At 43.0% G+C, this 26,360-nt stretch overlaps 1 protein-coding gene across 2 annotated transcripts in view; it reads right to left on the bottom strand.

Annotated features, from left to right (window-relative positions):
* kazna (kazrin, periplakin interacting protein a) overlaps positions 1 to 26,360 on the bottom strand; it is a 223,144-nt gene that overhangs the window by 29,032 nt on the left and 167,752 nt on the right. For both annotated transcript variants that reach the window (XM_056274020.1, XM_056274022.1), the window contains exon 3: positions 10,216 to 10,407. In XM_056274020.1, the coding sequence (XP_056129995.1) occupies positions 10,216 to 10,407 (192 nt within the window). The remainder of the gene's footprint in view (positions 1 to 10,215; positions 10,408 to 26,360) is intronic.

Here is a 26,360-nt window from a genome sequence, read left to right as displayed (position 1 = left end):
AAGAAGAATCTAATTTAGCAACATGGATCTAAACATTTTCTTCATATTTGATCTGTTGGTCTAATACAGAGGCGGCACGGTGGTGCAGTGGTTAGCACAGTCGCCTCAGAGCAAGAAGGTCCTGGGTTTGAACCCCGGGTTGTTCAACCTTGGGGGGTCATCCCAGGTTGCCCTCTGTGTGGAGTTTGCATGTTCTCCCTGTGTCTGCATGGGCTTCCTCTGGGTACTCCCGTTTCCTCCCACAGTCCAAAGACATGTAGGTCAGGTGAATCGGCCATACTAAATTGTCCCTAGGTGTGAATGTGTGCGTGTGTTGACCCTGTGATGGACTTGCAGCCTGTCCAGGGTGTCTCCCTACCTGTTGCCCAATGACTGCTGGGATATACGCCAGCACGCCGCGACCCGAATTCGGATTGGATTGGCTTGGATACCAGATGGATGGATCTAATACAGAATATATTTCTTACCATATTATTCACACTCACAGAGCTCACTACACTCTGCCAATGAGCAGTGCCTGTCACTTCTGCCACAACGAGGCCCAAAGTCGCCAGCCAGACTCTTCTCTTCTGTAGTTGCCCGATGGTGGAACGAGTTACCAAATGCCATTCGATCCACCGAGTCGCTCTCCATCTTTAAGAAGAAGCTAAAGACCTAACTCTTTTTTGAACACCTCCACACCTGATGGTATTAATAAAAATTTAAAAAAAATTGCTTCCATGCACCGTAAGCATTGCCTTTGTGCACTGCTTGTTGACACCTATGTCCTATCAGACTCGAACCTAGTTTTTTTTGGCACGTGTGTGTTGTCTCCTGACTAGATCCTTGCTTGTGTTGTATTAACTCTCAAGTGTAAGTCGCTTTGGATAAAAGTGTCTGCTAAAGGAAATTGTAACATTGTATTCATGCATCATATCCCTTTTTGCCATATATCATCTACATTGCCAGATGCTTTGTATGCTATAAACTCTATAGACCCTAAACTCACCGACTTTAATGATCGCAATTTCCCATCAGCATCAGCCTAAAGAGAACATTTGTAAAGAAAACAGATGACATGGAAGGCTATCAAAACAACATTGATAAGACAAGCCCATGCATGGAGAATACGGAGTAATTAGATCTTCTGGGGATTCAAATCCACGGAATATACAATTTGTAAACCTTCAGCTGACTTTGATATGGTGTTTTGGTAAACATCTCAAGCTTTCATCCCTGCAGGTCCTCACATCACCTGCTGTCCACAGACAAGAGGACTCAAAAGACAGACAGACAAACCTTACCCACTCAACAATGCCGCCCCAGATAATGATGTCCTTCACATTAATGAGTGAAAACACTCCACAATGGCACCGCTCCATAAAGCTAGCGTCCTAACGCGAGGGGACATGCTTTTAGTGCTTAACATAATTAGGTGGGGAAAGGAACAAAAAGGATATGACTCAAAGGATGGAGCACTTATTGGTCAAGGTCTGAGCTGTTAAGATCTGCCAGCAGAATGATAAAGTCTCCTTGGAGCTTGTGTGCTTGCTACCAACATCCACAGACACAGTTCTCATATGCAAACAACTGCTGGAGGTCGATATTATTTTGCCCAAATCTACAGTGCTAAGTTGCAAAGAGTGTTTCAAATGTGTGTAAGGTAAAGCTGCTATTAGACCCCTTCCTACTGCTATCATTATGATGTATGGCAATGGAATGTAACATTAACCCATGAGCACCAGAGATGACATTTGACCCTTGGTACAGTAGCGACAAAAGGAGAGGTGGGACGGAAGGTCGTACAACCGGGAGACTGAAAATTGCTCCTTAATGGCTAGTCTGCAGGGGATTAGTGTGTGTGTGTGTGTGTGTGTGTGTGTGGGGGGGGGGGGTTAAGGAGTACCTCCATGCATGCCTGTTTCTAAATGTGCGTGTGCGTGTATGTGTGTGTTTGTGGGTGGGGTTTAAGGAGTACCTCCATGCATGCCTATGTCTGTGTGTGTGTGTTTGTGTATATGTGTGTGATCATCTGTGTCTGTCTGTGTAACCGAGTGGAAAATAGAGGGAGTGAGGGGGAAAAAACACAGATTATGTCCATGGTTTGAACAAACACACACCAGGCGATGAAGGTGAGCAACACACGTCGACTGGCGGGGACTTCAGTCAAAAACGACACTGAGATGCATCAAGGAGACAGACATTTTATTTTTTATTCACTAGATTTGTGTTAGTAACCCCGTCCTGACTGCCAGAACTCACATTTTCTATCATTCATTTTCAACTGACAATCTCATCTACAATACATTATGGTGGATGAGACAGATATGCATTTACAGCTTCGCTCAAGAATCTGTTGACCTGGACGTGGCTGGAGTCAGACCAAAGACCCATCGATTAGAGGGGGTATGGGCTCTCTAACAGTTCCCACACAACTGCTGTATAATGGACCACTATGGATATAACTTAAATTCTCTTGTCTTTCTACAACTTGAGTACAACAGTGTAAGTGTACTACAGTGTACTACCTGAACAACAACATAATAGGGCAGGGCAAAACAGGCGGAGAGGGATTCAGATCGATACACAGCCTCTCCCTCCGGTAAGAACTGGTTGACAACCATGGTACCCTTAACAACCACTGGGTGCCACTGTAAACCAAACACACACTTGGCTTGCAGACAAACCAAGGGGAAAAGATTGAACTGCTGGACAGCAAAAAACCTCCCTCAGCCATTACTTGCTAATAGCTGCCACAAGAAGGGGCATAAATCACTCTGGATTTGGGAAAATGTCAGCCCATAGCGTATAAATCTTTTTTCTGCAGCTTCCAAAATTTGACCGGAACCTCCCTGAAAACAGATTTAATTTGTTCAAACCCTCCAAAACTGCAATTAATTGAATGCGATCAGGTTGCACAGCCAAATGAGACTAAATTGACACTGAGAGTGACTTTGTCTGTGTGTGTGTGTGTTTGTGTGTGTGTGTGCACACGCACATCCAGGTACTGCATGAATGAGCTTATGTGTATTATGTCTATTATGGAAAGGCCTTGTAGTCAAGTACAGAGCCCCTTTTCGAACACATTGCGGCGTGAAATGGCAATAAACAGACCAGGCAGACTGTGCTTTGATGATACATGGATGTCTGTGGCGTCCCTCTGAGCTCTGTGTTGACCGGGATTCCCTGAGTGACAGTAATTAGGTGATGTGGAAAAAGCTAATTAAAAACTGTCAGGGGAATTCAACCATACTTTTAAATTGTTTTTAAAGACACATTTTTGATGACAAATTGCATCAAAGCAAATGGCAGCCCAAAACTCAACTTACCAACACCTGAGCGATCCTAAAGCCTTGCCGACTTTTTTCTTCATTTTTACATTTTGGCTGTGCGGCATTCAAGACCCCCAAGATTATTATTTTTTTTCTTTTGGTCCTCGTCATCTGTGTAGTTTCTAAAAGGTTGGAGGTGAAATGACACCACGCAACAGCTCTTGAGGCTGCCTCAAGAGACCACGGACAGCACAACAAAACCTGCAATTGCAAGAAGTTGGCAATTACCCATCATCACAATTACAGTGCTCAGAGGCCAGGTGACTGGCATGGAGTGGAAGCGAGCACAGGGCTTCAACACCGAGACAGCGTGCTCACCAAAGCCAAACAAAGAGGAGTGACATGGAGGGAGGGAGAGAGAGAGAGAGAGAGAGAGAGAGAGAGAGAGAGAGAGAGAGAGAGAGAGAGAGAGAGAGAACGAACGGTGAAAAAAAAAAGAAAATAACTTTATAGAGAAGAGACTGAAAAGCACTATTCCTCTCTGCGTTCTCCATTTTTTATTCATGAGCCCTAGAAAATCTGCATGTAATTTAGCAGCAAACCATCTGAACCACGGTAGGAATGACAACACCGTTTGTGTGAGCCCACTGCCTAAGCAAGCAGGCATTATCTCTAGTGGCGGAGAGCAAAGGGGGGAATGATGCATTTCTTTCACGCTACTTCATAACTCCTTTTGGTTTTCACATCAAAACAAAGGAAAACAGAAATAAATGAATAAAAAAAAAAAAAACGGAGAGCCATCTCTGCTTCACAATAATTGTCGGTAGCACTTCAACCGACAAGGCCCGGGGAGCTTGTGTTCTCAAAGGCTGGTTATAGTGGCATTTTCTCTGAGCATGTGGTAGGATGTTCTCATTGTTGCAGCCTTGTGAAACCAGGAAAAAACAAAAAACAAAAAAAAAACATCACAGACATTGACATGTCTCTGATCAATTGGTGCCATGCGCACATTGCAGTAGCTAACGAGGCATCCTCGAGGACACTCGACAATGTTACATTACACATGCTAACTCTCACAGCAGAAGGCACTTCAAACTGACAATTTCCCCTTCCAACAACTAATGAGCCAAGGATTCGATTTAAAATCACATCAGGTCTTGCATGCTGAATGCAGCGCAAATTAATCATTCACATCCATATAATCCAGGCACCCTCACATAACCAGATTTTTTTTTTTACAAATTTAGTGCAAATAGATCGCCAAACCCATATCCCGTTAAGACTCATTTTACACGGGATTTAAATGGCAACATGCACATGTCCTGTGTGCTACACAAAGTTGAAATAACAATAATGATAATTAAAACAAAATTCATAATGGTAAACACACTTTCCATTTTTTTTATTATATTAATTGAAAAGCGATTTTCAGTGGCTAAAAATGACTTGAGTGTGTTTGCAACTTCTTTTTAGATCATAAATCCATCCATCTATTATCTGAACCTCTTATCCTGCTCTCAGGGTCATGGGGATGCTGGAGCCTATCCCAGCAGTCATTGGGTGGCAGGTGAGGAGACATCCTGGACAGGCTGCCAGGCCATCACACAAACACACACACACGCCAAACATTCATACCTAGAGACAATTTAGTAATGCCGATTCACCTGATCTACATGTGTGGACTGTGGGAGGAAACCGTAGCCCCCGGAAGAAATCCATGCAGACACGGGGAGAACATGCAAACTCCACACAGAGGACGAACTGGGATGACCCCCCAAGGTTGGACTACCCTGGAGCTCGAACCCAGGACCTTCTTGCTGTGAGGCGACCGCGCTAACCACTGCACCACCGTGCCTCCAGATCACAAAATCATTAGGAGAAAAAAAAAAATCTCTGACGACCCACTTGCAATACTGTTGCACACCACTAGAGGGCTGAGGACCACGCAGCGAAATACTGCTAATGAGTGCATTACAACAGCGACAACAGGAAAAGCAACACAAACACCTAAAAGACACAAAATGACATGGCAGATGTGTTGCTAGCCTCTGTTTGGAAAAAAAAATGAAAGCATTATCTGGGGACGAAGCCAAAATTGCAGGCACCCACTCAATGTATGCAGAGGATTGGAGGAAATGTATAATGCTAAAGCCAGTTAACAGCCCCACAGGCCCATTATTGGAGCCTTCAGAAAGAATATCATCAGACTGAGCAAGCCAAACTGTCAAAATACAGTAGTGAGGTAAACCATGACAGTTTTGCTTACACAACTGAACACCTGCTGATACTGCCGTATGATCCAGGTAATGTGGAAAATAAAAGTGTATAAATCCTTCAGATGTCTTGCTGCTCTCACCTCAGAATGCCATTAGGATTGTGCCATGTGTGACACTCCAGAGAAAAGGAACCAAGGTGTACAGCAACCATTTGTCAACCCAGTAGGAAAAGTATAAACAGCAGAAACAAAGAGCGAAAAGAAGAACACCATCTCCCTGAAGTTGACGTCAGCTCAAGCCCACGCAAGAGACTATTCCCACACAATGAAAACAAACTGATATTAACAGGACTATGACAACACACAATTTCCTATTGTCCTCCCGCATAGCCCGGTATAATTGCAAGCTAGATCTGCCTCGCTTAACATCTGAAGGCCTTGTAAGCCAACCAAAACCCGCCTTTATAAAGCTTTCATTATCTGCTGATTGCCCTCAATGCCTGCAGGGGTCCACAGGCTTTGGCCTTCATTAGTCTCCCTGAGTCATACAAATTATGAGCCTGGGTGCAGTCTGCTCAAACAACCAAAACTGTTGGCTGAGGAGCACGTACTTAAGTGTTTATTTGATTGTGCTCTATTTTGTCCTTTTCCTTTTTGCGGTGTTCCTTTCTTCCTTCAGCGTAGGCAGTATGCGTCAACTGAAATGTCGTGGCAACAAAGTACCCTGACAGGCTGTGATGTTTGTCTGATACCAAATAGGGGTTTGTGCCTTTGCCTCATTCCGCGGGAGATGACTCTTTTGAAAGAATGATTCACTGCCGCACTGATGACATCTCAGCTTGATGCTCTGCAATCCTGGTGCACTGGGTGACAAAACCTGTGCATTACTTTTACCCTGTGTACCTTGTTGTCTTTCAAGACTTGTGCAAGTTTAATCCCATTTCACCTGGGCTCAACAAGATAAATGATGCTCAAAAAAAAAAAAGAGAAGTGTGAAAAGTGCAAAAACTCATAAAAGCACAGTCAAATATATTGCACTGAATAGCTTTTTTTTGATGCCACATCCATAGAGGGGAAGCTAAAATTTGGGGTGGGGGGCTAAATTTACATTCCTAACGTACAGGATAATACCTACATCAGGCAGCAGGGTGTGAAAGGGTGTTCACACCCAGCAGCAGCTATTGATTGCATCAGGTTGTGATACATGTTGGGCTGTAATTCAGGGTTCCTGCAGGTTTCAACAGGTTAAATTTAAGACTTTTTAAGACCTTTTTAAGACCACTTTGAATAAAATTTCAGACCTATTTCACGGCAAAAAAAGAATGAAGGAAACTTACTATGAAAGAACAAAAAAGTCCTAGAATTACTGTCAAAGTAAATTTATTGATGTTCAACAAGAACAACTTCACATTCCATCAGAACAATTCTTTCAATGAGCATGCAGTAAAACACAACTACAGTACAGGCACCTCCTACGGATCAGATTATGTGTGGGGGTACAAATGGAGTTTGGGGACAGTTAGTGTGCGTTTACATCTGTCAGTCACACACTGGTCTATACACAGCTGCACATTTTATAGAATACTGAGTGTATGTGTATTTGTGTGTGTGTGTGTCTGTCTGTCTAACAAGAGGTATTTTCTGAGCACTTCTTCCTTCGCCACAATCTCCTTTTCAATGATCTCAAGCTCAGCCAACTTCTCCTTGGGGCCCCTCCTCAGAATATTTGACTTGGAGATGAGCTCTGCCATTTTGCTGCCAGCCTTGCCCTCTGCCTCTTCGGGAAACCTGTCTGTATCTCCGGCCAGATCTTTGGACTCCTCTAGGATGGTTCTCCTTCTCTTTTTCAGTTCCTCCAGGATTGTCCTCTGCAGCCTTTCTCTTCTGACCCTGTGCTTCCGACTCCTTCTTCCTTCTCTCCTGGACATGGTACCTGGGCCTGGCTGATGCCACAGAATTCACAAGTTCCTTAGTGAGTGGGACCTTGGTAACACCTTTGTATAGAGTGACAGTCGCACACAAGCCTGTGAGCAACAAGTGTCCTCATGCATATTGCAAGTCTCTACTTCCTTGTTTACAGAAAAGCCTCTCTCCACAGAGGGTTGACCATGGGACAAGACGAGCAGCCTCTGGCAAAATTCAAATTTCATTCCATGTAAATGTTCATTAATATGCGTTGCCCCTGTTTATATATATATATATATATATATATATATATATATATATGTGTGTGTTTGTGTGTGTGTGTGTGTATGTTATTCATAGTATTGCTGAAATCGAATGTATGTCTAAATACCAATAACTAAATATGTTAAATACACATAGAAATGTAATGGTCAATAATTTATTACTTACTCTGACATGTTCCAGCAAGTCCTGTGCTTTTGCATGTCCCATAAACTGCCCCAGGTACTGCCACTGAACTTGCCCCTCCTCCCAGAAATGTACATGTGGATCCAGCTGCTTGGTTTTGGTCATCTGGTTCAAACTTTCATCAAACATGAGAACGAACGGACCGTTGTTTACCTTAGAGACGAGGTCTCTCGACGTATTCCGCTAAACCAGGGGTTTTCAAAGTGTAGGAAAGTGAGCCTCCCCTCAGAGAACATAAAAACAGCTGCGCCCCCCTCCCAATTATTATTTCTATTATTACTATTATTGTTGTTGCTATAATGTATGTTCCCCTCAGGTATAAAAACGGGTTTCAACAATAAATGATATATCTTTGAAGATGATATTTTATTTTTCTAAACATCTTTTTCAAACATTTTTAAACATCTTTATCTTTTAAACATCTTTTTCAAACATTTTTAAACATCTTTATGTGTTCAGGTGGGGCTTACCTGCCTTCGCTATGCGCAACGCCACTCGGTATGATGCTTCGGTTGCCTTGGTATTTACGGTGCTAAATGTGTCAATGACTTTCTTCTGTGACCGCAATTCCTTTAGCTTCCTATCAAAAGACTCCTGTGGCTTGGTCACCAAACTTGGGTGTTTCGTATCAATATGACGCCGGAGTTTACATGGTCTCATACTGTCGTTAGCTAGCACCTCTTTGCAGATAACACACACTGCGACAGTGGGGCGTCATCAGGACCAATCCATGAAAATCCAAACTTTAAATAATCATGGTCATACTTCCTCCGTTTTCTGCTTGCCCCAGACGCTGTCTCCTTTCTCACTGTAGGTAATGTTACTAAAAATCGATCCATTTTGCTCCAAGTATTGCTAAAGTTAACTAAATTTAGCTAGATGTTTACGGTTACTTTTTCTTCACGTTTTTTTTTCTCACGCTGCGCCTCCCCTGAAGCTCTCTGGCGCCCCCCAGGGGAGGCGCGCCTCACACTTTGAAAACCCCCGCGCCAAACCAAATTTCGTGACGTAAGCAAGTTTTGTCACCACCACATACGAATGTTTTCGCTATTTCTGAATCCGGGAACATGCTTCTAAAAAGCTCACCTATGCCCTCGTTGGTGCTGTAGGAATGGTGTTCAGAGCACCTCCGCTTTTAGGGTGGCGGAGACCCAAACGTTGTCCAGAGGTCGATTATCCCTGATGCCCGATTACTTGATGCTCCGGCAGCAGTGGCGAACACCGAACACATGGCAGGCGTTTGTGGTTGGCTTTTCAGTTGGGTCTTGTGTTTCTCTGACTGACCATGCGATTCTACAGCCTCTACCCCCAATGTTACCCCGAGTTCGACAGTTTTCTTGCGTAAAATGCAGCGGGCTTCAAAAACATTCCCCTCCACCGGTTTCAACCAAGCACTAAACGTGCTTTTCTCCAACCACTGGTAGTTGAATTTGCACTTCCCCAATGAAGTTAGAAAAGTAACAGACAGACTGACAACACGACACATGCTACAGCATACAAACACAAAACACTAGTTCGGTGTTCTCCGATAAATTGACCGGGGAGCTGCAAAGTAATGATTATTGGTTCCATGTTGTTTTCTTTCAATACGGATTTTTGGAGCGCAACTGACTATTAGTGTAGTGCTTATGTTGCATCCCGGACATTTCCCTCAAACACATTTAACCTGTCAGAGAAGTTATATTTTTAAGACCTATCAAAATCACATTTAAGACCAAAAGACACATTTTAGATCAAATTTAAGACTTTTTAAGGCCTAAAATTCTGATTATCAAATTTAAGGCTATTTAAGACCCCGCGGGAACCCTGTAATTGCAGCCAACCCAGGGTTTTAAACTTACTCATACAGACACATTATTAAAACAAAGGCTTTTTAATGCAACGAATTTAAGAGTAACTAGATGAGTTGTTGTAGTAATATCTCTATTTTTTTCTGTTTTGGGTCTACTAAACCTTGAAACCAAAGAGCATCTCATGCACATCACACATAATAGAACTCAACAGAGCATGCCGAAAATCTTTTCTGATTTCTCATAAATGATACTCTGCTGCACCAAATAACTGTATTTTTGGTCAGAAGTTAAAACAAGGAACATACTACACTATATTGTAATGTACTTATGACCTTATGCTGCGTTTTGTGCCATTTAGAAGCCACTAGGAAAAATAAAATCTGATGTGTAACAAGCTCCAACAGACCATTAATTTGGGATAAGAGTCAGTATACACAAGGTACACACAAATAAATATATGTGATATTTGTGTACAGTACACTGACACTTGTATTCTGTGTGCAAACTCTTGCAGGCACACTAAGATATTTTACAATAATGACATTAGTGTGTTAATGTATGATTATGTGTGTACATTCCCCACCTTGCAGCGCCTCCTTGGCACGATCTAGCTCTTGCTCCTTTTGGGCCAGCTGCACACGAAGCTCGGTGGCAGACAGCACATCAGCCGAGCAGCCACCCTGGGACTCCTCCAAGTCTTTACTCAACATGTCCTTCATTTGCCTGAGCAGGTGCACTTCCTCTTGGAGCTGGGCCACCTCCTCACGAAGCAGGACTATAAGAAAGGGGGAGAGACTTTAGAAGATGCAGACAAAAATGTGAGTGAATATATGTATTAATGTATGCTTGATTTTTAATTCGTTAGGCAGCGTATTGAATGCTTTTCACAAGCGGACAACGGTACTGCAGAGTTGCTTTGACATCACAGCAGGAGGTCACGATTTCTTCTGCGATTAAGATGACTGCAGTGCCAAATTACTGTTGGCATTAAACATTAGAGTTGTTTGGGGTGGGGCTTGGACTTGGTAGAGGGATAGAGACAATATTATGACACTGACAACATCATATATTTGTGGGGCATATATTTGATGTAAGAGGTCGTCTCTGGTTTTGTCGGGAAATTTTTGTAAAAATGAGATGACAAAGACGAGAAGTTTGCACATTTTAATGACTTGATTCACCACTGTAAAACCCTTACTGTTGATACCCGAACTTGTTTTTGACCCCACTGAATGATACTCATTCACTGACAGTCATTCACATCCATGTGATCTCACACCTGTGGTGGGGTCACAACCTTTCTTCACATTCAGTTTCCACTCTCTTCCATCCCTGCAGCGGCAACTGGTATGTTAAATAACAACAGTGTAAACTGACTCCTCTAAAGAGTGAAATTCATGAGGGTTCCTCCATCCTCTAATTGAGAGCAACACAAAAAAGTGAAATAGCATAACTGGTGTAAATGGCCTTGCCCTTACACCTTTCAGTGTGGATCCTTTATTCTCTCCTCCTGCCTCTCTGAGGCTAAAATGAACTTTTAAGACAATTTCACTGCTTCTGTTACCTAATGTTGGGGAGTAACTGTCTTTATGCACGCTCAATAATCCAGGGGAGAAAATCAAAGAAGGTTGAATCAGTTAATCTGGATACATTGTTTATTGACAGATACATTTCATCACTCAACGAAGTGACATCTTCAGTCTAAAAGACTTGAAGATGTCATTTTAGACTGAAGAGGTCACTTAGATGAACTATCTGTCAATCTGTCAAATGTTGCATCCAGATGAACTGATTAACTAGAGGAGGTGGTAATGCAGCGACCAGGACACATACCCACGTCGTGTTTCCCACCCACAGACACGGCCAACTGTGTTTGTCGGAATGCCCAACCAAGCCGGTGGTAACATGGGGATTCGAACCGGCCTTCCCTGTTTTGGTAGGCAACAGAATAGACTGCTATGCCACCAGGACTTTTCAGCTTTTTTGCCCAGTTTAAAACGTTTGTTAGAAAAGTAATCGAAAATTAATCAAATATAATAAGCTCCATTTCTTTGATAAAGTAATTAAAATGGTTATAATACCAATTACATTTTAACAGGGTAACTATTAATTTATAAACTATTACATTTTAAAAGTAACCTCCCCAGCACTGGTGTTACCTGCAAACAAGGGACTTTCAGTTCTCTGAATTACGCTCACCCACTAAATGTGATTGGCGATGGGTAAAAGAAATCTGATAAATAATGAAAATGCAGTGCAAAAAGGGTTCACTTGGTGCAGGGTTGACAGGGATTGCAGCGAGCAGACTATCATTATGCAGGGTATATTTAATGGAGCCGATAACAGAGCAACATTTTACAGAGCAACTCAAGCAGCAACAGTGTATTGGCAAACCAAAGTGCTTGTCCATTCTGTAAACAACAGACCACAGGACACCGTTCAGTGGTCTTCAAAAGAAAAAAAAAAAAACCTATAATGGTCAGACACTCCATTCAATTACTTATTCATTAAGTTTGTTTCTATTGATTGTGCTAGGGCAGCAGAAGGAGGTATCATAAATAAGGAGCAGGGACAATAAATTGTGGCTTTATTCTACGATGCACGACCCAGAAACCCTGGTGACCAATGATGCCGTTAATACAATGTTCACCTCCTTCTTGTATATACTTGCCTCCAGGGGTTATCATATATGAAATATGGTGGGGTGTGCATGTATTTATACCTAAAGACACTGGAACATGTGTACACAATAAGGGCAAACATTAACATGTGCAATTCATCCCAGGTTTATAAAAGCCCACATATTAAAGTGCTCATGGGTTTTGCTATTAATCACAAACAGGAATTAGTTTGTCCATATTTAACAGGCTAAGTACCTGGTAACTCCTAGAATTAGCCATAAATCACGATCCACTGTTAGCCATGTATTACTTACTGCCCAGTGCTGAAATATTTTGCATTTATTTCTTCAGCTAATTTATAGCTATGATGAGAGAATAAAGCAACATGGCTTTACTGATATGTCAGGAATCAGGAACACTTTGTCATTTCACTTCATGTACCTGCATACATGAAATTAAATGAAATATCATTTCCCCCAGCCCACAGCAGTGCAACACAAAGACAAAAACACATATCCTAGAACTACAAGAACACATACGTATATCCAAATTAGAACACATAGATCCAAACTAAGAACACATGTATATTCAAACTAAAACACATATATTCAAACTAAGCATTTTTCCAAACTAGAACACATATATCCAAACTAAAAACACATATATCCAAACTAAGAACACATATATCCAAACTAGAAGACATATATCCAAACTAAAAACACATATATCCAAAATAAGAACACATATATCCAAACTAAGCATATATCTAAACTAGAACACACAAGTCCAAACTAAGAACACATATATCCAAACTAAGAACACATATATCCAAACTAAGAACACATATATCCAAATTAGAACACATAGTATATCCAAACTAGGCATACATCTAAACTAGAACACATATAGCCAAACTACGAACACATATATCCAAACTAAGCAAAAAAACAACAACAAAAAAACACTGTCTAAGGGAATGAACGTCAGCCAGGATGACTGTAAGAACTGCTGGTCTGCATGGGCTAGCAGTTAGCTTAGCCTGTCCCGCTTCCGCATCCTGTCAGACCGCCCTCGGTGTTTACTCTTCGGGTGGAGCTCCAAGCATGGCCGTGGTCCTCAGGCCCACCGGACGCAGCAGACCAGGCTCCCCAGCTGATCCAATGTCAGCTCTCCCAGCCTTTGACACTTCTCCATGCACTCTACACGATGACACCAAAAACACAGTCAATGCTCGGCGAGGCCACCACCTGCCCTCGGTGTTATCGGAACTGCTGGTCTGCATTGGCTAGCAGTTAGCTTAGCCTACCCCACTTCCGCATCCTGTCAGACCGCCGTCAGTGATACCTCTTTGGGCGCAGCTCTGGGCAGGGCCATGGACCCTGGGCCCACATGACACAGCAGACCAAGCTCTCCCAGCTGATCCAGCACCAGCTCTCCCAGCCATCAAACAAAGACAAAACTTAGATTCAGACGTGGACAAAGACACTGCATGGACGGTATTGGGTGAGGCCACTGCAAACCTAAGTTTGCGCTGCCATCTTCCTGCACTGGTACTGGGTGAGGCCGCTGCAAACGTGAGTTTGCACCACCATCTTCCCACACCAGAAGCGGATTTGTTGTTGTTCTTCGAGGACCAGGTTAATTATAAATCAAATATACCAAAGCTCAATATTAACTGCATGTTCGAAGACCGAGTCTCTTTATAGTTGAATTTTATTTTGAATATAAGAAATATATGAATGCCAAAAAACATCGCATGTAGGCAAATCTATGGGATGTTAAACATTGTAAAGGTGTATTTTATTATGGCAACTCTCAGTGAGAGTCACTGATTTTACAAGGGAGCAAAAAGATAGATATTAGGAAATAGCCTAGCCTTTATCATTTACACTCACCATATCCCACTTTTTGAAATATGTGTTAGCATGGTGTAGAGATTGCATAGAAGTACACACAATTTAATGTCACGTTTTTGATAAAGCTATGATATTTTGAAGAAAGATATCAATATCTATAGCACCAGTTGACTTATAAGTAAAAGCAAACAAACACACCAAAAAACTGTTACGGTTTGAAGTGGTTTTTACTCAATCCACTTATCTAACTTCACATTTGCCTGCACATTCTTTATGAAAGATTGTGCATTTCAAGGTGCAGTACATTATGACATGATCAACACCACTTTTGCTGTGACTTTGTCCTGATATATGCACTTCTCCCGGTGTGAGTGACGCACTGTATCCCTGTCACATTAAAACCCACTTTAAGCCAACAAAAAATAAGGCTGCATTTACACTGCAGGTCTTGACAACCTGATGTTGCTTCTTTCACTGTAGTCAATGGTGCAATTGAGAATGATTTAGAATGCAGAACGACTGACTGTGAGATACGGCGCGTATTTGAGAGTAAAGTGGCAAGAGAACTGATATGTTATTGCCTTCCACAGCTTTCTGCTGCCCAGAACTGAGCTGCACCATTTCAGATAAGGCAGTGAGAGTTAGGGGGTGGGTGGAGTGGAGTGGCGTGGTGGAGTGAGGACAGCTACCTATTTGTCAATGTCTGCATACCCTCTAGGCTGGAAACAAATGCGCACTGTAGCTCTGCATTACAAATGACACCCTGAATGAAACTTCTTGATAAGCGCAATCACTCCCGCTCACCCCTTGAGGACTATCTACTGCTTATTCAAATTCCGGGACTTCACTGTCAGGGTTGCCAGCTTCTGTGTCTTATAATGAGGGAGGTTCTCGTTTTCAACTCAACATTAACTAAAGCAACCTCAGTAGGATGCTATATATCTCAACAAGGCCGCTTCTGTTGCCATTGCTGCCTTAAGTGGATAGGTTTACACCTCACCTCATTCAACCTTGAAACATAATTAGCACAAGAATCCACTGCATGCGCTCTCAGCAACTGCAACCTTTATTCCCAACAGCTGACAATTCAAAAGATGATAACAAATATCTATTGTCTTCATTAGTTTTTTTTCTAATGAAAAAAAAGGACACTTAGTTTCATAGATGTGAAGCACAACTGTTGGGTATTTTAATTGTGAATATTGTCTTAAGTTTGTAACTTTGTAATATCCTCCATTATGAGTGAGTGTCTGAATTCTAACAAAAAAGATTAATTACTATTTAGTGCCCTCAAACATTCCCGCAATGCAACAGAAAGTGTAGTGTCCAATGCATGTACACTACTCTATGCTAAAAATACCCCAATGAAATGCTTTGTCTCTTTTCCACTTTGGACACGCATTCTTTTCACTGTCAAATACTGCGTAATGGGACGAAAAGCCACAAAATGACAGTTCTGCAAGTGTCTGAAATTTCAATTTATTACTCCCTATAGAGTACCCTATTGAGTGGTTCATATAGGGAACAGTGAATGAATGAACGAGGGAACAATCCCGGACACAGCTTAAATGTCAGTTTGTAAGTGAGTAAGTGAGTTAGAAGCCAGGTTTGTGAGGGGCTTCACATCTACAAATGACAGCAAATGTAATATTTTGGTTACCTGTGAGTCCATAGGAAGTTGGGCAATGCAGAAAAAGAACGTGTAATGAAAGAAAAGATGTTTGATTGTTTGTTGTGGAGCGGCACTCCACAATGTTGCTGTGATTGACACTGTACTGGGAGTAATGAGAGGAATCTGACAGGGTGGGATGTGTCCTCTTTCTCCCCTGAAGGTTTGTCGGGGTAATATATCTGCAGAAAGCCTCGCCTTTACTGCCACCTGATCCCCACTGGCTAATGCAGACAAGAAACTTGTGATCGCACTCCTGACAAATGACAACTGAAGCCTAAGTCCAAAACAAGGTAGCCTAGTATAAAGTAAAACTTGGCAGACTCACCAAAGATGTCTACATTGTATTTGCTACCTGTTTCCAAGATAGGAGAAGTATCTACATATCCTGTAGCAGGGTTTAATAAAGGAGATGGCAGAGGCCACCAAACAAAGCCACTCAGGCAGAGCTCTTGCCTTGCAATTTTATACGAACCAATTTCTTTAGTTTCATAGACACACTGGGACTGGAACACCTATCTCTCAGTGTGGGAATGTAAACTCTTCTGAGACTGTATTGCTACTGTGATTAAGGGCTGTATGAATAAACTTGACTTTACTTGACTTTGGATAAATAAAATAAGCCCCTTGTGACCATAAAACATATCTAAATAATGAGGGTTTAATGTGCTTTCCTTATTTACATCTCATTCAGCTGTCCAACACCAAAGAGACTAAACTCATGCTAATGACCAACCATATTTGGAGAATGTGCAAATTAACCTAATAGGAAAAATAATACCAAATATGTGCATTTATTGACCCCCTTTTCTCCGCTGGCTGTTTATATCCAATGTGCTGAACGAATTCTGCTTCTAATTATCATGATTTATACAAATACTAAATACTGTAAGCTTAAGTCCCAACGACTGATGTAAATTACGCTTTCCATGTGACCAATAGCATACTGGCAGCCATGGCTGACACAAAATCTGGACTCAAGAATTATCAAGATAATGGTTTCCACATCCTATGGCTATAATTTAGGTCTAATATCCCAAATTATCTTTTTAAATAGCTCAACAGCTTTTATAAAGTAACCGTGAAGGGCAGTCAAAGCGTAGCCAATACCAGGAATAAAATAACTCCAAAACATTGACACTTCTATGAGAGGGCACATAACCTCTCACCCCATGTCCTGGAGAACTGGACTTGACTTATTTAAAAACTAGCAGAGGTACCCGACATTGCCCGGGGAAAATATTCTTAACAAAACAACCAACACAAGCTGATCTTTACGATATAATCGATGATAAAATATGGGATAATTTATGATATGATACATGTGATAAATTAATGTCGAATAAACGAATATTAACAACAATTATCAAATATCATAATTTTCAATCCATTCATCAAGCTTCTTTGCCAATGAGTGTATTAATCACTCAGTGCTGAAGCGCCTCAGGGTAAACCACGTTGCTTGCCTTCAGGCTAGCATTGACAATGTTAGGTGTAATGTCTCCCTTGACCACTGGAAGGATTTGCTGGAAGCCTCCACAAAGCATCATTGGAATGCCCCTTTCGCAAATAAATCAAATTTTTTACTTGGTTTTACTTGAAATATTTTTCAAACTGTGCAATCCTTGGAGAGTGCTGATTCTAAAGATACCTTTCTTTTTGTTCTACAATGAGTATTTCTGGAGTTTTAAGCGAACATACAAACATACACTCCTGCTTTATATATATAAAGATTGATGTCATTGTACTTTTTTTTTTATTTTTCCCCCTTTTTCTCCCCAATTGTACTGAGCCTACCCCACTCTTCCAAGCCGTCCTGGTTGCTGCTCCACCCCCTCTGCCGATCTGGGGAGGGCTGCAGACCACCACATGCTTCCTTTGATATACTATGTTGCCAGCCGCTTCTTTTCACCTGACAGTGAGGAGCTCACCAGGGGGATGTAGCGCATGAGAGGATCACACTATGTATCATGTGGGCGGATCACGCTACCCCCCCCCCCCAGGATTCCCACCTAGTCAATTGTGTTTGCAGGGATACCGAACCAAGCCGGAGGTGCATGGGGGATTCGAACTGGTGATCCTTCGTGTTGATAGGGTACTTTTCTTAAAAATCACAAAGGCATCATCCCACTGCAACAAATACTTCCTGGAGCTGTATGTTTTTATTAGGAACCTTGGAATTCTAGCTCCATTTTGCCACTTGATTAAGATAACATCTGAGGTTGATTTGTTGCCATTTGCCTAGTTCCAAAAACCCTTCAATCTTTTAATGAGCTGAGTGCTCCCTAGTGTTGCTGAGGGCTGGCTCTTTTCTCCAGACTTGCCTTTCTGATGAGCTGTCAATGAAGGCTTCTCTCATTTTTATCTTTCACTTTCCGTCTCTATCAGTGTCTATCTCTCATCTTCTATCTCTCTTTGGCCCTTCCTGCCTCACTCTCCCTCCACGACTACGACAGCAAGATTCACAAACTGTTCTTCCTGAAAGCTCCAGCAATTTGTCAGTGTGCTCAGTGGCCACAAGGCAGCTGAAATTGGACTTGGCTGGGATAGGAGTGGAGGTCTAAAATTGATAGGGAGTGACAGCATATGTCTGCAGGGGGAATTTCTTAGATTGGTTCTCCCTGTTTAAAGCAAGTGTGCGGGGAAGAATGGGGTGAAGTTCAATTCGTTTGCCATTATTGGAGACAAAATCAATTAACAGGCCTATTGTTTCAAGACAGCTCTCATTCAGCAAGCTTAGTGAGTGAGGATAGACTCACAGTGCAGAGTCGATGAAGACAATACTAATTTTGCTGTTTGGACAAACAGCTTGCCTGCACCACAGATACTGTCTTAATAGGAATGCTGCGTCAAATTCATCATGGGCTATGCATGCTTCACCTTGAAATGTCCATACCATCATCACTTCATGATATTTTGAACAGGAAATAAACAACACAATATGGTCTAGATAAAATGAGTGTGGCCTTACCACCATGCTATAACCACCATTCTTCGAGAAGTGATGTCCCTTCTGATTAAAAAAAAAAAGCCCCCAAAAAGCCCAAAAACACTGTTAATCATCAGAGTCCAGACATGCACAGTTCAGCTACACTGTCAAGTAATTGATTTCTTCAAAACATATGAAACACCCTTAGGAGGAATAACAGGAAAATATGGTGTGAAGAGGGGAAAAAACTAGTTGGACTCTGGCAAAACATTCCAACACAGACTTACGAAGCTATGTAAACCCCTATCTGAGAGCTTGATGCAAAGTACGTCGTGCTAAAGCTGGGCTTACAAAGGAACAGCCCATATCAGGAATGCACTGAATAAAAAGGAGAATGAAAGAATAGTCAGGCTCAGGAATGCAAGTGCTTTCTTGACAGGAGGTAACAGCCCACATCCTCCTGTTTGTTTTGGACTTGGCAACTAAGCTGTGGCACCGCTTAATAGCAAACCTCAAACAGATGGGCTTGCTAAAGTCATTAAAAGATCTCATGCTGGGTTAAGAACTTAACCTGTCACAATACTTTGAATATGTTTAGCATTTTGTTTAAGTATCTTATAGAGCTCAGTAGAAGGGAAAAAATATAAAGACAACAAACAATTAATTTAAAAACTTTAATCCAATAATAATGTGCCATAAATGTTTTTGCCTTCTCTTTCTTATGGTGACAAAGGATGAGGCATAGATCCAGCCACAAATCATAATGAAAATGGATTTCATGGACCCCATCTCTGACTACCCATTGTCTAAGTCATTTGAGCCAAAGCACAAAGCAGGGAAAGCGTTTGCAATGAGTCACCGCCTACAGTATCTCTAGATAACTAACCCCTATTAGAAGAGATATTATTATCATTATCAATAATGTCCTGATGCATGCTCAATAATCCAGTTAAGGAAATCCCAGAAAGTTGAATCAGTTTATCTGGACACAACGTTTAGTGGGAGAAGAGACATTCTCTAATATAATAATAATAATAATAATACTTGATGACACATGAGGTTGCTCTTAGGTCCTCCACATTAACCCTCCCCCCTTTTCCCTCCAATTGTAACCGGCAAATTACCCCACTCTTCTGAGCTGTCCCGGTCGCTGCTCCACCCCCTCTTCCAATCCAGGGAGGGCTGCAGACTACCACATGCCTCCTCCAATACATGTGGAGTCACCACCTGCTTTTTTTCACCTGACAGTGAGGAGTTTTGCCAAGGGGACGTAGTACATGGGAGGATTACGCCATTCTTTCAGTTTCCCCTCCCCCCTGAGCAGGCGCCCCGAGCGACCAGAGGAGGCGCTAGTGCAGCGACCAGGACACATACCCAGATCTGGCTTCCCACCTGCAGACATGGCCAATTGTGTCTGCAGGGACGCCCAGCCAAGCCGGAGGAAACACAGGGATTTGAACTGGCAATCCCTGTGTTGGTAGGCAACAGAATAGACCACTACGCTACCCGGACACAATTGCCGGATTTTTGCTGAAAAAAAGTATGACGTTACCCGGACGCCTAGGTCCTCCACAGTTAAAGGACAGCTTCCTTACTCACTTATCCCCCTTTTGCTTTCCCACCTTCCCCTGTGCCAAAGCAGGATCCTACACTTAACTGTCTGAATTTCTGTAAAACCCATAAACAATGCTACTTCACAGAAAGTTATATGCAACAGAACTGTTGTTCGGCTGCACTGCCCCTCATCCTCATCACCCCATACCCTCCCCCAGGCAGTTCCAACGAGCATATGAATAAATTATTTCAAATATTTATCCTGATTCTACAGCGTTTGAAACTGTCATATTGTAAGGAAAAAATGCACTTCAACCTCAATGGTTTTTATGTAGAACTCATGCCCAGTGTTTCCTCTCTAAATTTGGTGAGTTATGCTTTATTGTATTGTATTTCATTTTTTATTTTTTGGTTTAAACTTGGCATGATATATTTACAGCCGGGATTGCAATGATTCAAGGCACTACTGAAGGAGAATGAGCATCTTTGTGTGAGGGATAGATTTTTCTAGTGGTATGTAAGCATGTTGGAATACACATGCCCCCTAACACATACAGTGCTCAGCCACGCATGCACACACACACACACACACACAGGCTGGTAATCATGTAACTTCCCAGCTGTAAACACAACCGCATACTCACATGTGTACACACAGCACACTCAAATTGCATTTCTGATGGGATATTGATCAATGTCTGCCCTTTGCAGGCATGTTTACAAGTATTGGCCCATATCTGACCTTACAGTCCTAGTGCGATCATTTTGCTGTTTTGGCTTAGATTTTGTCAAAAATCAATGGCAAAACAGTGTTTCAGGAAAGTCAGGCTGAAGGTTAACTTAACAAAAGAAAAAGAACTGTATTTTTTTTCTCCGCCAATTATTTCTCGACCAAAGCATTTGCTACCGGGCCGCAAGGAAACAATATGATATACAATATTCAAATAAAAGCCTGGTAATGCTAGAGGGCTTTTAATTTGAAAGATACTTGAGGCATGTACAATGATGTACTTTTATCACTCATTCAAGTGGCATTCGGCAGACCAAAGGTAACTAACTTCATAACTCAGAGACGCACTCAGTCAACTCGCTACTAGCAGCTAGTTAGCTACCATGAGTACCGGTAAAAAACAAACATAGCTTGAGAGTTTCTTCGGAAGAGGTAGGGCAGATAAAAGGTCTAATGACGATGATAACGCAGAGATAGCAGAGGCCGAGACAGCTGAAAAAAAAGAAAGAAAGAGAGAAAGAAAGAAAGCTTCATTCAATAGGAAAGATGACGAGTCGTACCTTAAATACGGCTTTACTTTGACCGGTAACTCTGAGCCCCCTGTGTGTGATATGTGGAGACAAGCTGTTTAATGAGGCAATGAAGCCCTCAAAACTGCTTCGGCACCTTGAGTCCAAGCACCCTGCACTTAAAGACAAACCAGTGGAGTTCCATCTATCCATCCATCCAGCATCCAAACCGCGTATTCCAATTGGGGTCGCGGGGAGTTCTTTGAGCGAAAACAACACGAGCAAGCATATAATGAAGGTTTGCTAACTCGGACTTTAACTGTAGCTGGTTGGGAGTACGTGACCACTGTGGTGCATCAGCAAAGTGTGTGTGTGGGCAACCTACAGGGTGTTGTGATGCATGTAGTGCAGCAGCGTGTGGTTGGAGGGAAGGTGCATGTGTTCTTCAAACCCGCTTGCGTCCCTCCTGACTTTAGCTTGCTGCTGCTGGCTAGCCTTTGTGGCAAACAGGGAAGCATTCTAGCATATAAGCCTTCCCTTGCCAGTACATAGCCTCTCCTTCACCAAGACTCCTGCCAGGCCACCCAGTGGCCACACATGGTAACTGGGGTCTTGTGGCCCCAGGCTAACTTGGCAGGGGATCTCGGAGCAGCAGTGGGCCCCAGAGATATGGTGTGCAGGCCTATCCTGGTGGACATGCCCTGGCACCCATCAACCACTGCCCCGCTGCCTTGTGGGTGAGTCTGGGGAGACATAAGGCTAAGGGAGCTTACTCCAACAGAAAAGCAAGCTGGGGTGGCACGCTTCGAGGCAGTTTCCGAAAAACTGGATTTCCAGCAGCCTCCTGCAGTTGTGTGGAGGTGCCAGTCGTCTAGGGATCCCCCTTGCCATCAGAACCATCTCCACTACAATCAAGTCATGTGGCGTTGGGAGAAGCACCCCCCCCCCATGCCACTTTAAAAACCATCTCTGCACAGGTATCTTCTTCTGCTATCTGAGTCCCCGACCTCAAAAAGTCTGGCAGCGATGGAGTATCCAGTGATGGGAGCAGGTCTTAATGAGCTGGGAGCTCTTAGTTGGAACTCTGCACACCAGCAGAACAGAGCAACGGTCGTTAGCAGCTGGGATTGAGTGGCAGCTGTTTCCGGCAGACCCCTGTGTGTCTGAGCAGCCCTATTTTGGGACCGCACTGCTCACCCCATTTGGGGAACGGCCTAGAAAAGGTGGCCCAAAAATTGCCCACTCAACACTGCACCTGGGCAGAAAACGCACCTGCCGGGCCATTACACAACGCGGTCAAAAAACACATACTATACCACTAAAAATTGCAGCATGGAACATAAGAACACTCCTGGACGTCAGCCATGGTATGGACAAACCTCAACGCAGAACAGCACTTATTGTCAGTGAACTGAAGTGCTATTGTGTGGATGATGCAGCACTCAGTGAGACCAGACTATTTGAAGAGGGCTCGCTCAATGAAGTAGGAGAGTCCTATACATCCTTTTGGAAAGGATACCCCCTAGGAAGTCAACACATCCATGGAGTTGGTTTTGCAATCAAGAACATTCTCCTACCCAAACTCGAAGAAACACCAGTGGGCATTAGTGAACGGCTGATGACTCTCCGTACTCCTTGCAAAATGCCGATACATCACCTTGATAAATGCCTACGCACCAACTTTACCATCCCATGATGAAGAGAAAGATCGCTTCTACCAGGCACTCGATGATATACTCATCAACATCCCAAGGAGCGACAAAGTCATTTTGCTTGGTGATTTTAATGCACAAGTTGGGAAGAACATGCAAAATTGGAATGGAGTGATTGGCACCCACGGCATTGGAAAAGTCAACCCCAATGGTATAAGACTTCTTAGTCTGTGCTTGGAACATGACCTCACCATCACAACCACCATTTTCCAACAAAAGAATAAATACAGGGCATTCTGGATGCATTCCAGATCCAAACATTGGCACCTGCTTGATTATGCTATCGTGAGGCAGGCTGATCTTAAAGACATGCTCCTTACAAGAGCTATGCGAGGAGCAGACTGCTGGACAGACCACTGTATGATTCTGACAAAAGTCAGAGTGCATGTCTGACCCTTGAGACGCCAATCTGGGCCAAAAAGAAACCACTCCACTGTGCCAGGCTCTCCAACAGCGACACCCGAAGCACCTTCCGTCATTCTGTAGCCGACAACTTAGTTGACATTGAACAGCTGTTCAACTCAGAGTCTGGGATGGATGAAAAGTGGACCTCTCTGAGCACCATCCTCTTTGACAATGCAGCCCAATCCATTGCTTCAAAACTAAGAAACATCAGGACTGGTTTGACGACAATGTCGGAACGATCTCCACCCTCCTGGACAACATGCATAAGGCACACAGAGCCACCCTCAGCAACCCATTACCCCAACCTCTCAAGAAAAAATGGCAAGACCTCGACTCTGAGGCCCAAGCAACTCTGCGGAATCTGCATATTGAGTGGTGGATTTTGAAACCCAATGAAATCCAGACTCATGCAGACAGGAATGACATGCATGGTTTCTATGATGCACTTAAGACCATCTACGGCCCCAGAAACTGCTCCTTGGCACCCGTTAGGTCTGCTGATGGAACAACTCTCATCAAGGATCAGGCCCTGTTAGTGGAGCGGTGGGCCAAGCATTTTAACACCCTGCTCAACCAGCCCACCCCAGTGGACTCAACTGTATTGGCAGAGCTCCCTGAACAGCCATCCATCAACTCAGGTGGCTTGGGCATGTTATTTGCATGCCCAGCAAACGACTCCCACGTAAAGTCCTCTATGGCCATCTACGCCTTGGTCAACGGACTGCTGGTGGGCAGAAGAAGCGGTTCAAAGACCAAATGAAGACCACACTGAAAATATGCCAGATCAACCCCTCTTCTTTGGAGGAACTTGCTTCCTGCCGCACCACCTGGTGCTCTCACGTCTCAGAGGGAGTGAAGTATATGGAAAACCAGCGCATACAACACCGTGTAGCAAAGCATGTGAAGACGCGTGCTCGCAAAGCTACCCCTGCCCCCTCCAGCACCACTTTTATATGCCCGGTCTGCAACCGTAACTGTGCATCCAGGATCGGACTATTCAGCCACCAAAGGACTCACAAATAGGAGAAGATGGTCATCATCGGACACGATGGACAACCAGCAAGGAAGCAAGCATCGGTAAGAATGCAAAGACGTTATCTTCAAAGATGTTTATTGACAAGTAGACGTGTGTGTGTGTGTGTGTGTGTGTGTGTGTGTGTGTGTGTGTGTGTGTGTGTGTTTGTGTGTGTTGTGTGTGGTTCTGAAAATGAAACAATACAAAGCAATCATTGGCAACATTATACATATATTACAACTGGTAAGAACAGTCAGAAGAATAAAGCACCAACGTGAAAGCTGTTAGCTGCTATCCGTTAGCTCGGTGCCTTTCTACTACTCATTAATTGATCTGAACAGCGTATTGAGTGATGTTATTAAAATAATCAATCACATCAAGGCACATGCCCTTAACTCACATCTGTTTGAGCAGCTCTGCAAGGAAATGGATGCAGAGCAAACACAGCTTCTCTTACACACTGAATTCAGGTGGTTATCAAGGGGGAGATCCCTGGTCAGGGTTTTTGAGTTAAGACAGCCGCTACAGAGATTTTTTTCCAAAAAAAAAGTCACCACTGGCAGCACACTTCAGTGACGAGGAGTGGATAACAAAACTCACTTATCTGTGTGACATCTTCAACCTCCTCAATGAACTCAATTTGTCACTTCAGGGGAGAATGACAACTGTCTTCAAGTTGGCAGATAAAGTGTCAAGCCAAACTGGAACTGTGGGGACGGCGAGTGAACAGGGGCATATTTGACATGTTCCAAACATTAGCTGGAATGTTGGGGGAGACTGGGGCTGCACCATCCTTCTCCCAGCTGGTGTGAGGTCACCTGGCTTCACTGTCGACAGAATTTGAGCATTACTTCCAAACCGCAGAGGACCCAAGCAATGTAAAGGAATGGATCCATGACCCATTTGTGAATTTCCCCGGCGAATCGTCCATGTCAGCACGGGAAAAATATCAACTCCTCGAGCTTGCAAATAATGGTGAGCTGAGAAGTATGTTTGACGTAACATCTCTGCCGACATTCTGGATCATAGTCAAGGCTGAATATCCTGAGACAGTCCCCATGCACTGAAAACTTTGCTTCCATTTCCAACATCATATCTCAGTGAAGCGGGGTTTGCTGCAATGAATGCAATGAAAACAACATTGCGGAATAGACTGGACATAAGAAACACCCTTCAGGTGTCGCTGTCTCTCATCACCCCTCGATTGGACGGTCCAGTGAGTTGCAATGTTGTTATGTGTATGTTTTGTTAATGCGAGGAAAACATGCGCTATGTTTAATATCCAAACATTACTTTAAATGTTATGATACTATTGACTTATAAGCCTAACCTATATTCCGGTCGTTATTAACCCACCCCCGCCTCTCTCCCGGTCCTCCAGAATATTGTCAATATTAAACCGGTCTGCGGTGCAAAAAAGATTGGGGACCCCTGCTCTATAGACAACAGTGTCAAGTAACAGCCTATTATGTGAACATAAATTATGTGCAGGTACATGGGTAGTAGCACTGTATTATCAATGTTGAGAGGTAGAGTGAATTAACTGATAGTAAAATCATCGTAAGGCCCAATGAGGTGTTAAAATATATTCATGACAACATAGGTAGTCAAAGGCAATACACATAACTCTCTCACTTGCACAGGTACTCATGGGAGTGAGTGCACATGGGCACACTTTCACATTAAATCAACAGCGCATGTGATATGGTGCAGATCAATAATAGATTT

The sequence above is a fragment of the Lampris incognitus genome, chromosome 2, assembly GCF_029633865.1.
Source record: "Lampris incognitus isolate fLamInc1 chromosome 2, fLamInc1.hap2, whole genome shotgun sequence".
In the NCBI taxonomy this organism is placed as follows: domain Eukaryota; kingdom Metazoa; phylum Chordata; class Actinopteri; order Lampriformes; family Lampridae; genus Lampris; species Lampris incognitus.
Note: the sequence above shows the minus strand (reverse complement) of the source record. Positions and strands in the feature narration are given on the sequence as shown.